The 16,295-nt window shown below is 38.0% G+C and overlaps 1 protein-coding gene across 1 annotated transcript in view; it reads right to left on the bottom strand.

Annotated features, from left to right (window-relative positions):
- Positions 1-9,248: 9,248 nt before the first annotated feature.
- PI15 (peptidase inhibitor 15) overlaps positions 9,249-16,295 on the bottom strand; it is a 28,148-nt gene continuing 21,101 nt past the window's right edge. The window contains exon 5 of the mRNA XM_052788389.1: positions 9,249-15,340. Coding sequence (XP_052644349.1) covers positions 15,205-15,340 — 136 coding nt within the window. The 3' untranslated portion in view covers positions 9,249-15,204. The remainder of the gene's footprint in view (positions 15,341-16,295) is intronic.

Here is a 16,295-nt window from a genome sequence, read left to right as displayed (position 1 = left end):
AGTGAGTGAGAGAAATCACAGAAAAAATCAGCAGGACCTTACTTTCCCCTTTTTAGAATATACAGAGTCTAAGCGCACAGTTCAGATGCATGCAAATCTTGAACTTCTGAAACATAAGGGGAAGCTACTTGCTGAAGGAAATGACAGGTGGGGTTTTTAAAACATATCTGAGCCTGCACATGTGGAGTCTCAGAACTGATTCAAAAAATAGGAACAGTAAGATTCCTTCTAATAACTGAACTAGTTTCTCTTCTCAAAAAACATGTGTCTCAAAAAGACATTTCTGTCTTGCTGAAGGAGCAGGAAACTATTCAGGAAAAAAGGGGATCTGAAGGTTATTTGGTATAGATTTGTCTATTTAATCTTCAGTGGACCATGTCAAGAATGAGGCTGGACAGATGCTAGGATCTGTAATCTCCTTCCTCTTTATCTATGTAAGCTATTTATCCAGCTGTATTTAAGCAAGTTTTTTCTGACGCTTTCTTTATGAATGTGCATCTTTGCTAAGTATTTCAGCTGATAATACTGCCATTATGTCGTTGACTATACTCACAGTCAGCTTACCTCCTAACTCAAAGTGAAATGACTGCTACGGACTTGATTTTTAAGTGGAACAAATTTACCATACCCTGGCTATGTCTAGAAGAAACAGAGAGAGCACAAGACAGATAACTGAGTTTTGATCCCATCTCTTCTAGCGCATCTCTGCCTCCCACAGTTCAGACAAAGATCGACTGTTTCCTTCACCATTGCCCCCTTAATAAAATTGTTTCCTCAGGGTTTAGGCTCTCTGACTTTTTGTACAATATAGTTTTTAAAAACTTTGATTCTGCCTAGTGATTAATTTTGGTGGCTAGCCGTTGGTTTTGTTGTTGGAGATAAACTGGCAAATTTTTCGTCTCTTCTTCACAATGTCAGGAAAAGCAATTGGTGGAGGACTCAGACCTGAATGTTGGTCATTTCTGTAGGAACATTCTAGGTCATTCCAAGTGGCAGCTTGTACAGAAAAATAAAAGATGCAAGTACAAGGAGCAAAAGAGTACTGGGATCTTGCTAGTGGACCTTAAACCTAAAGAAGCACAAGTCCTGAGGTGGTGTCTTGTGAGGTCACTATTCCACCACCTTTTCCACAGAGGAGGAGGGGAGAGAGTCAGGGTGTTAGAGACTGTGGAAAAGCTACTTTGTGATTACACAGTAGACACACTCTACTCTTGCTCTGGACCTCCTCAGATATTGCAAGTGTTTTGTTAACGAAGTTGTGGCCTTCTCCATCCATGTTCCTCCTTCTGATCAGCTCTCACAGGCCCTAGCCATGGTGGTGTGGCGTGACAGGAAAGGAAGAAGCCTGCAGTGCTGCTCCCAGGACACACACAGCTGGGCCGAGCTGAACCAGCTTCCACTGGAGTCACTGGCAAACTTTGCTGTCTGGGCTAGTGCCAGATCAGATCAATGGAGTTGTGTCTAACTGAAAGCCTTTTAATTTAAGGGATGGGATAGAACAAGAAAGAACAACTCTGGTTGTTAAAACATCTGCATGAACAGGAGAAAGCTTAGCTGGTGTTATAAATCAAGTGGCAAATAATGGAAATTAGTGTTTTAACTGCAGGAAAATGAAAATCATCTTGTTGCAATAGCTGCTTTAACAACGCTGAGAACGCTTGCACCTAGATTTTCTGATGGCAGGTTCTTTTCGCTCTAATCTCTCTTCATGGACCTGCAGCTTTCATAAACCTGGGTGCCAAGAGGAGCAGCGGAACAAGCATCAATGCTTTCATTGCACAGGTTATGGGTAGGTAGAGACAGACAGAACCATTTTCTTTGGTTTTATCAGGCCATGCTTTCATTCAGCAACACTTACAGAAATGGTTCTCACAGTGTAGCTTGCAGAGCACTCACTGGTGGTCCATGAAGACTTAGCCCATCACATAGTGCATATTTCACCGCCTTTCTCCCCTGCTCTAAAAAGACAGCTAAAACTGCATTGAGTGCTTTCCTAGCCCTGCTTCTCAAGGCAAGCAAATGCTGTACTACTTGCAGGAACGTTACAGGTTTCTGAACACATTGGTTAAAAAAAGTCTATCAGTCCTTCCACTGGCATCTCCTGAAAGCTAACAGCTGGCCCTCCTTAACTATCTGGCAAGCACCTGGTGCACAGCAATAAGAAATTATAATACTTGTATTCTTTTTTTAAAACATGACAAGGAGGCAATACAAAAACAAATCACAGTAATGCATGATTATTCCAGCCTTGGTTTGTGCACAGTCAGCATGCTGAGATATTCCAAGCCAAGAGGATTTTTTCCTTGCTTTTAAAGAAAGATTTATTCATAAGGGTGAAGAGGGCAAATTCCCAACATTTCAGCCCTCAGCTGGCTTTTGTCAAGGGTTTCTAATGCACACACATGGTGAGGCTTGGCTAACGCACAGGGGAAAAAAGTTATGAAGTAAATTCTATGGATTGATATATACTCTTTGTAGTAAAGTTAAGATTTTCCAAACTTCTCATGGAGGAGGAATGTGAAAGCTTAGGAATATATGCAGATCTGCATATACTTTTACATGCACAGATAAATAGTACAGTCTTTGTTTTGCCACCATGACTTTATCATTGTATTATCTTACTTTGCCATTAATTCCATTAAATACAGTCAGTAACCCTTTCAACTACACAGCTGGAATGAAAGTAACAAAATCTGGCCTTCTGTGACCCTAGCACTAGAGACCTCACTTCCCTCCCTCCTCCACCTTATATGTGGGGTAAGACCCATGCTTACCTGATGAGGCATTCTTTAATTTTAAATTTGCAAAACACCAAAGAGAGCATACTCATTATAATGTTTAACAAGCATTTGAGTTTATTTCTACTTCCTTTTTTGATTTTTTCCTGTATGAATGAGTAAGGTGAACACACACTTCAGAGCTAGCTTCCTTCTACCTAGCTCTTTTGGGGGTTCGCTCAGCCTGTGTAAGGGTTAGAAAGTGATATCCCTCTTCTCAGGTGAGACACATACTGTTCCATAGCAGGTGGTGGGTTCTAGTCTGTGTTCCTGGGAATGTTGCATTTCACATTCTATGTTTAAAAATAAATGCATAATGTTATACATTTTGCATGCCAAAATCACTGTCTACAGCAACCACAGTCCTGAGAGAAGGGGCTGGGATTTGTAACTTTTCTAGTTAGGTGTCCAAACCACCACTTTCGTTTTCCCTTGGGCCTCTTGCATGGCTCTTCCATACTTGGCTGTGCAGCAGTGGCTTATTGCTTGCCTACCTGCCTTTTAACAGAGCTTTTCTGCACATGTAAAGTGTTTTATTTGGGAGTCTACTGAAAGTGTGAGAGTGGGGTTGAATCCCCTCAGGATGGGTAAAAAACTAACTCTAAGGCTCCTCCTTCGCATATGGGTTATCTAACAAATAGTATGGAAAAAAACCTAAACAAATTTAAACCTAAATTTATAGAAGCAGCGCTTGCTGCCACCATTTTAGCCTCTTTTCTTCTTCCCAGCCACCAGAAGGAGGAAACTCCATGCTCTGTAGTTCTTCTGAGCCCTCTGTTTCTTCCTGGAAAGAAGGCTCCAGCCCTTCATGCTTGGGATATCAAAATCCAGTTTTGCTTTTGCCATTGAAAAGAGGTGAACAGGCTCTGCTTCTACAGTAACATATGCAGACCTTGTTGGTAGGAAGAAAGGATTATTTATCACTTTCTTGGATTTAGGAATTTATATTCTGTCTAAGTAGCTCTTTAAAATAAACAAGTGACTTTGGGGGATCTTGCCTTTTTTACCCAAGTGCTCTACTATATGGTGCATGGACTATTATTTTAATACCTCTCACTCTTTGTAAGGAGGAATATGATTTTCATTAATCTAATAGTGAGCAATTTTAAAAATACATATCATATAAATAACATTCTGAACTACCAGTTAAAACTAATGTAATTCATATTGTTTTGAAAACATACAATTTATATGACAATAAACAGTAAAACATGTGTTGCAGTTTTAAGAACCAGTATTTTCTGATTGGCGAAGACTCCAAAAGACTGTTTTAACATTGACAAGGATACCATTGAAAAGGATATACCATAACACTAGTTGAAGTGGAAGAAAATATTTTAAAAATGATAAAATTAAAATGTGCTTGGAGAAAATATGTTGAACAAATAAAATATGATTGTAGGAAATCAGAGTAGAAATTCATTTCTGATACGATCAGTCAGGAGCAAAAGGTTTTCAGTATACAAACAGCATTGTTTATCTTTAGAAAATAATGACCATTAATGTAGTTAATTTTTTACTCAAATCAGATATTTTACTTATTTTGTCCTTTTCAGTTTAAAGACTTTTATTGGCTCTGTTTCTTTGGTAAATGCAGCTGTCAGAAATAAAAGTATTTACATTTAAAGTGAGCTCCACAGAATAACGTCTTCATTGCACAAAAAGTTGAATAAACAGCATGTGCTAAAGTAGAAATTTCCAAAGACTCAAAGTTAAAGCTATATTTTCCATTTGCTTAGTTTCATTCAGCTGGCATTTCTTCTGCTGCTGCTGTATTTTCTCCTTTTTGTAACCCCCCTCTCTCTATTATATGCTTATAAACCTTTTGGAGAAGTGGATAGGGCTTGCAGGTATCTTTAAAGTTCCTTTCTTTAGCTGAGGAAAAGTGATACTACTTGAAAAGGTCTGGAAAAGCAGAACTCCTCAACTTAGCAGAGGAGAAATCCCAGCTCCAATGGAATGAACAAAACTTTCATTGACTTCAAAGGGTTGCTGTTTGACTCCATAGCTATATGTCTATATAGTAGTACACACACCTGAATGGCAGTATTTAAGAGGAGAGTTTCCCAGAAGGTACCACTATGTGGGGCTCTGTGAAGCTGTTATTAGCATCCACAGACACCAAGATACCAACTCAGAAGAAGAAAAAGAAAAAAAAAAAAGAAAAAGTGATCTCTTGCAAGCAGCAGGGGCAAAGTTATCAAATACGAAGATGATCCAATGACATTAGCATCCACAGAGCATGAGTGACAGGCTGTAAAGATGACACAAAAGAGGGACGATGTCTGAGGGCAAGTAGGTAACCTGGCTGAGGGAGAAGGGAATTATCTTAATCAAAAGCTGCATCGACCACCATAAACCTCTGGGAAACACCTGAAGAAAAGAGTGGCATAAAGGTAAAAAGAAATTAAAATACCTTGTATGGAGGAATACAAATCTGAAAAGAGCCAGCAAAGGTGAAAGTCTATGTATATATCAAAGATTGCAGACTGTAGTTAAAACATTTTTTTGACATGGAAAGATAATAAATGGGTACAAATAAAAAGAAAGATAGTCAAAAAAGTTAGCTTCAATTTTTTCCTGAAACATTCCTCACAACTTTGCCAGAGAGGCTACGAGTAATAGGAGATAACTGGATACAATTCAGGTTGAATTTATTCCCACAAAAGAATAGATGAATTACATGCCTGGTTGAATACATAATGGAAATTATAGAAACTTTAATAGAACCTGGGTAAAGACCATCTATTTTTTTTATTAAAAGCATGTCACTCCATTGGTCTTATGAAGAAAGTTCATGTTTTGGAAAGAAGAGAAGGAAAACAGGTGAGGAATTTGACACTGTTTTCAAGGAGTGGAAGCTCTTCCACTGCTGTGCATCATCCAGCCAGGTGGTGCCACAATCTGGGTACCCACGACAAGTGCCTTCACCATAAATTGAGTTTCCAAAGGTACTAGTTTGAAAGGTATTATGTTCAGACCCTTTGCTGGAGCTTTGTCATACAACCATCAAGGCTACTCTGGTGTGAAGGTTTCATGATATGGCTGTGGAAGGAAGTGAAACAGACTCTGGAGATGTAAACATCACAACACCATCATGAAGTCCAGCTGCAGGGCCCATGTGGCCTTGTTCAGCAAAGAAATAAAAGTATCCTGGGACTGCTAAAGATATCTTCTGGTTTTGAGCCACTCTTGGAGCATCCCTTGCCCCCCAGCATACTGAGCTCACTGTTTCCAGGCATTACATTTTGGTACACAGCTCCGGGTGACTACACTGGGGTTAGAAGAATGGATAAAATAGATACACTCACTAAAAAACAGTGTGCTTATTTTTGCTTATGGACATACCCAAAATAATCAAACAGATATGTAAAAGAGGAATATTTTCCAATACCTGTGAGGGGAAAAATCCTTCAGGAGATGGCTAATGCCAAATATTTTTCCATGTCTGATATATCAGCAGGATTCTGGCATTGCCCATAGGAAAAAAGGCCACATGTCTGTGCACATTCAACACACCCATAGGGAGACACTGTTTTTCTGCAGAATACCATCTCAGTTATGTTTGGCACATATGTTTTTCACTGGAAAATACAAAATGTTGGTGGTATACAGCATGCTAAACAGAAAGTACACTTTCTACTGGGGAGGAGTGAAGAAGAGAATGACTAGAAGCTCATGCAGCTATGAAAAGAGCTCGAGATTTTGAGAAAAGCTAAAAAAGTAAACCCACCAATTCTGTGTAATGAAAATAGCAAATGTGGGGAGAAGTTTATATGGCAAGATCTGCAGGTAGATCACAGTAAGTATGAAGAATTTATCAACACATCTGATCCAGCAAACGAGGAAATACAAAGACTCGTTGAAGAATGATACAGAAAAAATGGTGCCAAAATTAAAACCAACTTAAAGCAGCAAGCCAAGGGTCGTACAGTGCTTAAATGGATACAGGGATATTAAAAGTTTAGAGAAGACAAAATGGTACTTAAATAATGCAAATTATTCACCTCCTATATGCATATTAGCACATCCCTCTCTGTGCTCTGTTCTACATTCTGCTACAACAGTATGGTCAAGTGCAGACTTATCTACCATGGCTGCTGATAAAAGTGAATTTCAATACATTCAGTTGCAGAGGAGACTTTGGATCCTTTGTGATCTGGGTGGAAAAATCTCCCACCATTATGCAATGTCCTTGTTGGTTGAAACTACCATCACCTCACTGTTGCCAATGTCTACAAAAGACTGCAAAACAGCACTCTAAGGCTGTAGCTGCAGATGTATGGACTGCAAATTGAGCAAGACCTCAGAGAGTTTTGGGTTCACAGACATACTTTCAAACTTTTTTGACAAAAAATGCAGTGGAGCAAGTCCAGTGCTAAATTTCACAGTCAAAATCAAATAAACCTGTCTTGCCTCAGATGAAAAGGGGATTCAAAACGATGGAGCGAGAGCTCAGGATGAAACCCCACAAAAAGTAAGAAAAGCTATAAGCACTGCCAAGTTAAGAAAATACATTCTCAGTCTCTAGTATCTGTTAAGGACAACTCTATATTATTTTCCATTACATATTTTCATGATGTTGCTGTAAAGCCCTGTCGTGTAAGGAATGCAATTACTACAATTGTCCCCCAGTCAAACATAAGGGACTATGTTAGAATCATAGAATCATAGAATTTCCTGTAGTGAGGGGCCCAAAACTGAACACAGTACTCGAGGTGTGGCCTCACCAGTGCCAAATATATGGGGTTGTCACCCTGTGGACATATACTCTGTTGGCATGGTAGACATTTTCTCAAAAAAATAAAGAAAACTGAATCTCCTAGTTTACATGAGAGGTTCTCAGACTGACAGTAACTACTGTGCAATAACATAAAGGCACGCCAAACCATGGTACTACTGTAACATGTGGACTTGCTGCCTCCTGAAAACAGTGATGCCATTCCTCCTGTTGAAGTCACAGTTTAGAGGACCTCGTGCTATGTCTGGACTGTGGACTCTCTGACTGATTTCAAGTTCCCACACCTGAGATCACACACCCCAACTACATCCACTCTCCATATCAGGGTGAGAGTTACATACACATCAGCTCCTCCATGTCCTGGTTTCTGTAGGTGAAAAATCAAGGTGTGAAGGCCTGATGGAAACCATTATTAGAAAACTGGGAGACTGAGACAGGGCACCAGTGGGAATTCAGTGGTCAATTCTGTTTCAGTCTCAGATTCAGATAAAAGGGCAACAGAGAGAAAATGAAAAAGAATATAGTGGGTAGATGTGCCTTAGCATTGTCTTTCCAAAAACTGCAGACCAATTCATAGGTCAAGAGAAAGACGGGAGAGAAGCAAGATAAGCAGAGAGAAAAAGAAACCAAATCAAGTCCATCCAGAAGTAAGAAAACAGGCAAAACCACTGTTCTTTTTGTCGTAGTCCAAACAGTACTGGGCTCAGATCAGGGAGAGACAAGCAACAACACTGAATATTGTTGGCCAACTATCAACATTTGACATAATCCTATTACAATTGCCCAGAGAGTGCCAACAGTTTGGGCTGTATTTATTCATAATTGCACATAATATTAATCCCAAATTTCAGTGAACTTCTACATCACAAACAGGTGTGATGAAAAGCATACAATGTCATTAAACAAAAAAGAGCATACTAGAGAAAATGCATTGTGGCATTCTGAAAGACTTTGCTCTTTCTTCTATTCATTCTCATTTTCTGTGAGATTGTCTTGTCCCAGCTGAATCTCTAAATTAATGATGTATAAAATAACTGTGTCATGCTGAATTATAAGGAAAGTGGTTTTTGTTGTGTCCAGCTCGTGAAGGATGAACCAAAGAGAACCGAGGATTTTCACACTGAGTTTGAATAGCTTTTGTGATGCTAACTCTAAATATTCTAAAAATGCCTTCTCTTCCTCCCTCTGTTCTCCCTTGTCCTCGTGATACAGCTTCCTTTTTTCTTTTAAGTGTATGTTTCTGGCTTTTTGTTTTCAAATGTAGCTTTTACAGCTTTGGTACTGCCTCGGGAGGAAGAATTATTCACGTACTGAAGAACTACTCTTTTTCTGACTGCAGCATGGTTCCTTCCATGGAAGAGAACTGGCCAAATTGACAATGGTACCTCCCTGATTTTCTGTGGATATCTCCTTTGGTCACAGTTCAGATTTTTCTTCTTGGCCAGAGGCACATAAGAAAACATCCCCTGACCACTAATTCTGATGAAGAGTTCAGGCTCTCAATACCAAAAGATAGGCTCCTATCCATACAGGTGGATACATAAAGACAGATTTCAAGTATGTAATGGATCTCAGGTGTAAAGCACATGCACTTATATAGATACATTCAAACTGAATTTAAATTCAGTTTAGATATGTCCTTTACTATCTTCCTGAAAACTTGTCATCTTCAGGGAACAAATCAATAAAAGAAATAACAAAAGATGCCTCAAAAGAACATCAAGTGTAAATACTGATAATTTTACTTATTTATTTAAATGCATAGATGTTACAAAATAGATCAAAATGATGTACATTTCTTTATAGTTTCATAGCATTAGAAGATGAAACAGGGATACAAATTTATATCTCAGGTATAACATGTATATATGACAATATGAAAGAAATGTTATATTGATAAGTTCACTGCAAGACATGTGTTACACAAGCTTTCTTCTCTGAAAAAACAGATATAACCCCACCCACACAATTATCAGAAAAATCTAAACAAGCAATGATGAAAATATATAATGAGAGGGGGGAAAGGACATTTCACTGGTTAAACACTGAACATTTTTTTTGGCTTGGGTTCAGATAGAAAGCATAGAAATATCATCATTTTCCAATCCTCAACATCTTCAATACTCAGAAAAATCTTTCCTTATTGCATATGGAAGAAAGAAACTGTAGATGGTTTGCTTCTTAAATGAACCCTGCCTTTAAGCACCGTTTCAATTATGTAAGAGCACCCTACATGAAACAAAGATGTTTAACTCCTCAGAGCTATTAGATTCCAATATTACCATTCACTCTTAAGGAACAAGTTTATTACCTTAAATATTGCATCTAAGATACTTCCTGACCTACATGATGATCTATTGAAGCTGTAGCAAGTTTGCACCATGATGAACAGCCCAGTGATTTGAATAACAATTGCTCTTGTGAGCTAAACTTATAACCTGAGGGACATTCCCTCTTCTCCTGCCGGCCAAAAAAACCCCAAGCATAATTTATATGGATTGTCAGTATGAGGGATTTTTAAAGAATTTGCATCCTGACTGCCAAATGATAAGGTGCCAAAATCTTTTTTCCACTCTGAATTTTGTCTTTTGGCAGAAGACAAGGAGATAATACTGAATTGCAACCATTTCAGTCTGGTTTTCTCACACTTCACACTCAGGGGAGCACAGCAGAGTAGGGATAACTATCAAAAGTTTATGTCTGTCCCACTGACTTGTGTGAATTTAAAAATGCATTGCCTTGTAATATGAGCAAAAAATTCTTCTCTAACAGAAAATAACTAAATCCTGAGGGAAAGTCAGTAAATGAAGGTTAAGCCACAAGAAAGTCTTGAAATTACCAATAGTAATGTTTTTTTTTTCTTTTCTTGAATTAACCAGATGGGTCATTGCTATTTTCTTTCTTGATTTCCAATTTATTTTTTATTGAAAGAAAGCAGTTTGAGAAGGCTGTGGTTATTATTGACAGAAGCTTAATGTTATCCTTATGAACCCAAACAGGAAGGTTTGTGCACTTCGAGACCATCAGACCAATTATGATCTGACAACCAGAGCATACACATTTTCTATTTTGCACAGTTTTAAAAAGCACCATAAAAATGCTGTGTGCTTGGATTCTATGAGATCATTTCATTCTAGAAAAGGAAAGCAACAGTTTTATTTTGAAAACTTAGTAATAATGGGCAAATTTCAACAGTAATTTGGACCTTTAAAACTTATTTTATTAGGGATCTTTAGAATTTAATATCTGAGTAGCGAGGCTTCCCACCCCTGCTTTTTAAGAACTATATCTGATTTAACACCTCTAAAAATTTTTCTGACATCTGAATACCTGTTTTACCTCATACTCATAAAACTTGATATGATAGGTAACCAACAGCCAATACAACTGTGACTGAGTTCTATACTTACAAATCACGTAAAAGTAAGAAATGGAGGAGTTATGTAATGGACGTCATTTCTCAAAGAAAACAGACAAAGTCATGTGTCTTTAAAATCAAGGCCAAAAATTTTAAAGGAAACAAACTAAATTTGCTTGTGTTTGTTTTTAAAAAATCCTAAAACCTTTTGTATTCTGATGAAATCAAACCAACATATTGGCATTCTCAACCACAAGAGGGCATCCATGCTTGCAACCTGATCCTCGAAGATCATGTATAAACAGATAGATCTAGCTACCTATCTATCCACTCATCTATAGATATAGATATGGATATAGACACAGATATATTTCCTTCTGTTAGATCCCAGCTGTGGTATAGAGCACTTTTGCTCTGGGAGGTTTCCTCTTTCAAAGCCCCGTGGTATTTCCCAGTGTTGATAGGGGATGGCACGTGAAGCCTAATTTTGCTGTCCATAAAGCTCTCATGGAATCCAACTTTCTCACTCCTGCAAAAGTTGTGTTAAACCTGCCACAGTTTCCAGTGAGGCCTTATCCAACTCATCTCAAATTCAGAGGGGAACAAACTGATCTCAGAGAAGAGAAACACACAGCTTCCCAAGGATAAGTGTGCAAGGTCAAGCCCAGATTTTCTGAAGTCATTTATCACCCCAGAGAGAGGATTTGCAATCACTTAAACCTGCTCAGCATCAATCTGAATCTGAGGTCTTACTCTCCTCAATTTGTTCCACAGGCACTTCACTGTTGCGATGAGGGGAGGGTGCTGTTTGTTTTGGTTTTGAACTGGAATACATTTTCCTCTCTGATGCACATAAAACTCTCATTAGAGCCTGAAACAACCATAAAAAGGAACTTGAAAGCAAATCTGGCCTAGTGGTAAATTATATGCTTAGCTGAAAAAAATCTCAAAACACTGGAGTGTATATGGTAATATTGGAACTAAACCTCATCTTCCACAAAAAATAATGTATAACTTCAGCACCAGAACATATAGGTTAGCACCAAAAGGTTATCAATTGCTACCCATCATCTTAGACATTTAAATGAGGCAAAAAATCACAAGCAGATATTATAAACAGCTGCACTCAATAATTAATGACATCAATTATATCATTTTTAGTCTTATGACTCTCATAGTATGTTGATCAAAAATATTTTTAGCCTTATTTTAGTTTGTGTATACTTTCATAATTTTATATTTAGCACAGAATTCTGAGCTAACTTCTCTGTCTTTAAAGGCACAGCACTCTGCTTGGAAGGAATTAGTACAAATCTTCAGGGCTATCAGAATAGCAACTGGGGGTAGTTTGCCTCAGCATAGCCTTGAACTCATCAAGAATTTTCCTCAGTATGTATCAGAGTAGATACACTGCCGAAGACATCTGAAGTCTTCCACACATTTCAGTACTTTTGTTCTAGCAGCACGTGGTGTCAGGTAATCAATCAGGCAGCACTGACACTGGTAATCAAAGTAGAGCTTTACTGGCATTTTTATTACCTGGCCCAAGAGAAAAAAGATGATAGAAACTGGGGAGATTCAAATGGATAATATGGAAAGGCCTTCAGTAAACTACTTATTTAATAAAGTGGAAGGGCAAATTTCATGTGGTAATCAAATATCTGATGAGCTGTATGTAATCCTCTCTGTTCAATGACAAATATTCAGCTGATGCTTGAGTGCTTGTGGCTGGTTTTATCAGGAGCTGCTCTTTTGAAATAGCTTATACCCAGATCATTTTTTGCTGCTGTAAATTACAGTGTGATTACAAAAGTTAATCCCTAGCACCATTATGGGATGTTGTGAAAAAACCTGCATACCTGTTTGTTAAAAGCAAAGTTTTCTATATCCACAGAAAACAAAATATTCCACAAAATCAAGGTATTTGTAGCAACTTAAAAAGTAACAGATACGATAACATATATACCCGTTATAATAATTTCAGCTGAATTACAGAATTATAAATTAATTTACAATGTCTAGTCCTGTTTGGAAAGTGTACCATACAACATATAAGTTGCAAGTTCCAAAGTGCATAGTCGTCTATTGTTAGACCTACTGCTGTAGGCTCCATGGCTTAACCTGAACTTTTGCTTAGGCTCTGCTTCCTATCTTGTATTAAAAAAGAAAATAAAAATACTGAAAATGGCTAGATGCACTGTTTTACCTGTGCTGTCTTTACCTCCAGAGGAGATTTCTTATGAGGAACAAAAATGTATTTGTCCCATGCATCTTTGTCAAAACTGGGCTGGCTGAGGGCTAGTGACCCACCTAGTAGTTTTGTCTCACTGAATTCTTTTAATGTGACAAAGATGATGCAAAGAGGTTGTGCTTCACTCTCAAAACAGGACTGGATTTTACTCAGCCAAAGTGCTTGACTGATTGAGCACTGTCCAAGTCCAAGCCCCTTTGAAACCAAAAGGAAAACCATTTATATTGTAACAGTTAGAATAAAAGTTAGTGGAATATTACAAGTGTTGTTCTTTTAAAACATAGACACATTTGAAGACAATATACTTGTCTAGTTATTGTCCTGTCAGATACAGAAATACCACTTATCAGAAATGTCTGAAGAGCCACAGATCAGTTGCTGGCACTCTCTGAGGGATCAGATTATGGATAGATGGAGAGGAGCTGCTACATTTCATACGCTGTAGCGCCCGTTCCCTGCCGCCCCCAGATATCTTGCTGGAGAAAAAGAACAACTAGCATGAAGAATTCACACTCTGATCTTTCTTTTTATGTCACCAATATGATACTTCATATTCTGGTGACAGACTGTCTGAAACACCCTCGAAAGGACTGAATTAGTGACTTAAAGACACATACATATGTAGCACTAGTGAAATTATCCTCTGTTGTTCTGCTTGCTCTACTCAGTATTGCTTTTCAAAGTTCATAAATTTCAGAGGTCTAAATGTAGCACTGCAAGCAGACTAAACACGTATATTTAAAGTGGAGTACATTCTGCCCTGTAATACAAAGCCAAAACTCAAGGCTATTTCAATGACATAGTAGTTGTGGCAGACATTCAATTTCCTCCTTTTTATAATCTGTTTTTCAAGAAAACTACCTGTATAATATTCTAGCCTAAAGTGTAGGTCCTCTTTATAAATTTTCTAGTAAGCACCCATAAGGTGTTCAGTTTTGGGCAGGAAAGGTATGAATAAATAGATTTGGTTTTTATTAATTCATACAGATATTTTCAGGAAACAGCACAATATATTTTAAAGGACACTGCCAATTGCTTTAGAAATTTGGAATTTTTGTAACAAATCTGTATGAAGTTTTAAAGTTGCCTGATGTCTTTTATTTGGAAATCCTCTTACCTACTTTTAGGTCTGATCTCTCCTTGAAAGTTTCACCTGGCTGAGTTTCAGTCAGGGGGACAGCACATATACTGGCAAACTTACAGTGTAAAAGACAGTATGGATGTCATGTATTGATGTATGTTGCTTTGTAGCAATGTATTTCTTTGCCTTCCTGTACAAGAATAAATATACTGCTGCAAAGCACCATTATACCATGATGACTGTGTTCAGGAACACAGGAAGGTAGAGTCAGGCTGTGCTATTATACCAATATATCTAAAGAGATGTGGCCTTCTATCTAGGTAAGACTTTAGGCATGTGAGTTAACAGCCACTGCATCTTGGCCAGTGTGGTTCCTCATTCTCTCTAATTTTCCTGTCTGCACACAGGCATCGTTGATGATAGCAGCAGCCGTGTGCTGAACTCTTGAAACGCCATAAACGAATTGATGTTGTGCATGAGGTAGGTAATATCCTGCAGTTTCTCTTGCACATATGTTTCCCTCTGCTCATGGCCCCATTGACATTGCAGGTGAAAGCACAGGTGTAAACAGGAGGAACCATTGGGAGTGTGAGGAGAATTTGGTGCTTTGCACATCACACCATTTTTAAAGCACAGTATTAAACAACAACCTTTGTCTCTCTGGAGCTATTATTTTTAAAAGGAAGTCATATTCTATCTTTTAATGTGCTTTTAATAGAACATAATCTTCAGGAAGCTATACTTGCTAAGGTGAAAATTAGTTTGCTCTCCTTTAACAAAATGTTAATCTAAAAGGGTTAATGTGAGTCTTAAATCCCAAAGTGTTAAAACCAAATTATACTATACTTTGAAAGCTAATTATACAAAAGCATACAAAAAGAAAACATCAGAGTATTATTACAATATCTCTCTCTATATAATATGTGCAAAATTCAATATACAAGCTTCTTGTTACTCATTCATGGGGTTTTTTTTCGGAATAATGTAAACCTTAACTTATTTAAACCAGTATAAGTAGTTTGATGTTACTCCTGGGAAACAGAGATTGTCGGTACAAGAACCTCCATAGCTCGGAGGACAAGCTGAACATGGGACTCCTACTTTATATGGTGCTTCTCCAATCCAATTCCCCCTGAAAATAAAAAAGGAAAATGAATGCTTAGTAATTGCAGAGAGGAAGAAAAAAAAATTCATTAACCATACTTGTTTTGAGTGATTAAAGTTAATGTCTTCAGTGATATCCTATAAATGCCCTGTTACTGAAAACATACATTAATGTATTTCTGTAGGTTAATGACAAACACTGATCTACCGATTCCCAAAAACCAGCAGGAAAATGACCATGTCACCCTAGGCCAGTGGTCTGTTCCATATCCTTTAGGCCAGTAGTCTGTTCCATATCCTTTAGTCTCTGTGGTGAAGTCCCAGTCTTCTTGCTTTTGCTACAGCCAAGTGATTTTTGATTCTCCGAGCCTGGGACAGTATTTTTTACTGGAGGGCTAAATTTATGAGAAATTGGCAACATAAGCATTGATGCAAGGTTTTCCTTGAGCATTTTTTTGTCTGGCAGTTATCTTAAAAGCTTGGTTTTGGAAGGTGGAACAACAAACTGAGTAAAATCTTATTCTTAGGTTGCACTACCCTAGGTCCACAGTGTGAAGCTCTGAGGCTGAATTCGTGGTTAGAGAAAAGGGAAGATGAAAACTATTTGCACCAGTAATGTATTAAAAAGAACTGTATTTGGGCATTTGTAGGGGTCTCAGATGTTAATGGGAGGAGAAGGAGGGCTCCCATCTGGTGAATAAAGCTGTGTAATAGAGCCCAGGAGAAAAGGGGCACAAGTCTGAAGAGTGATCATGTGAAAATAGGTAACTCTGAAAGATCTAGGAACATCTGAAAAATGCATCCAGACTTTCAGGTGCTTATCTAAATCCCAGCCTTTTAGAGATACATGTAATACTCATGATGTAGGCAGAAAGAAAGTTAAAATTAGATTTTTATCTAAAAGTTATGTCTCACTGAGCAGAGAACTTTTCTCCAGTTTGCATGTGACATGGTATAGCAGTGAGTAATGCAATTATTTATGA

This window comes from Harpia harpyja, chromosome 5 (assembly GCF_026419915.1).
Source record: "Harpia harpyja isolate bHarHar1 chromosome 5, bHarHar1 primary haplotype, whole genome shotgun sequence".
Taxonomy (NCBI): Eukaryota; Metazoa; Chordata; class Aves; order Accipitriformes; family Accipitridae; genus Harpia; species Harpia harpyja.
The sequence above is the reverse complement of the archived record's forward strand: the minus strand, read 5'-3'. Positions and strand labels throughout refer to the sequence as shown.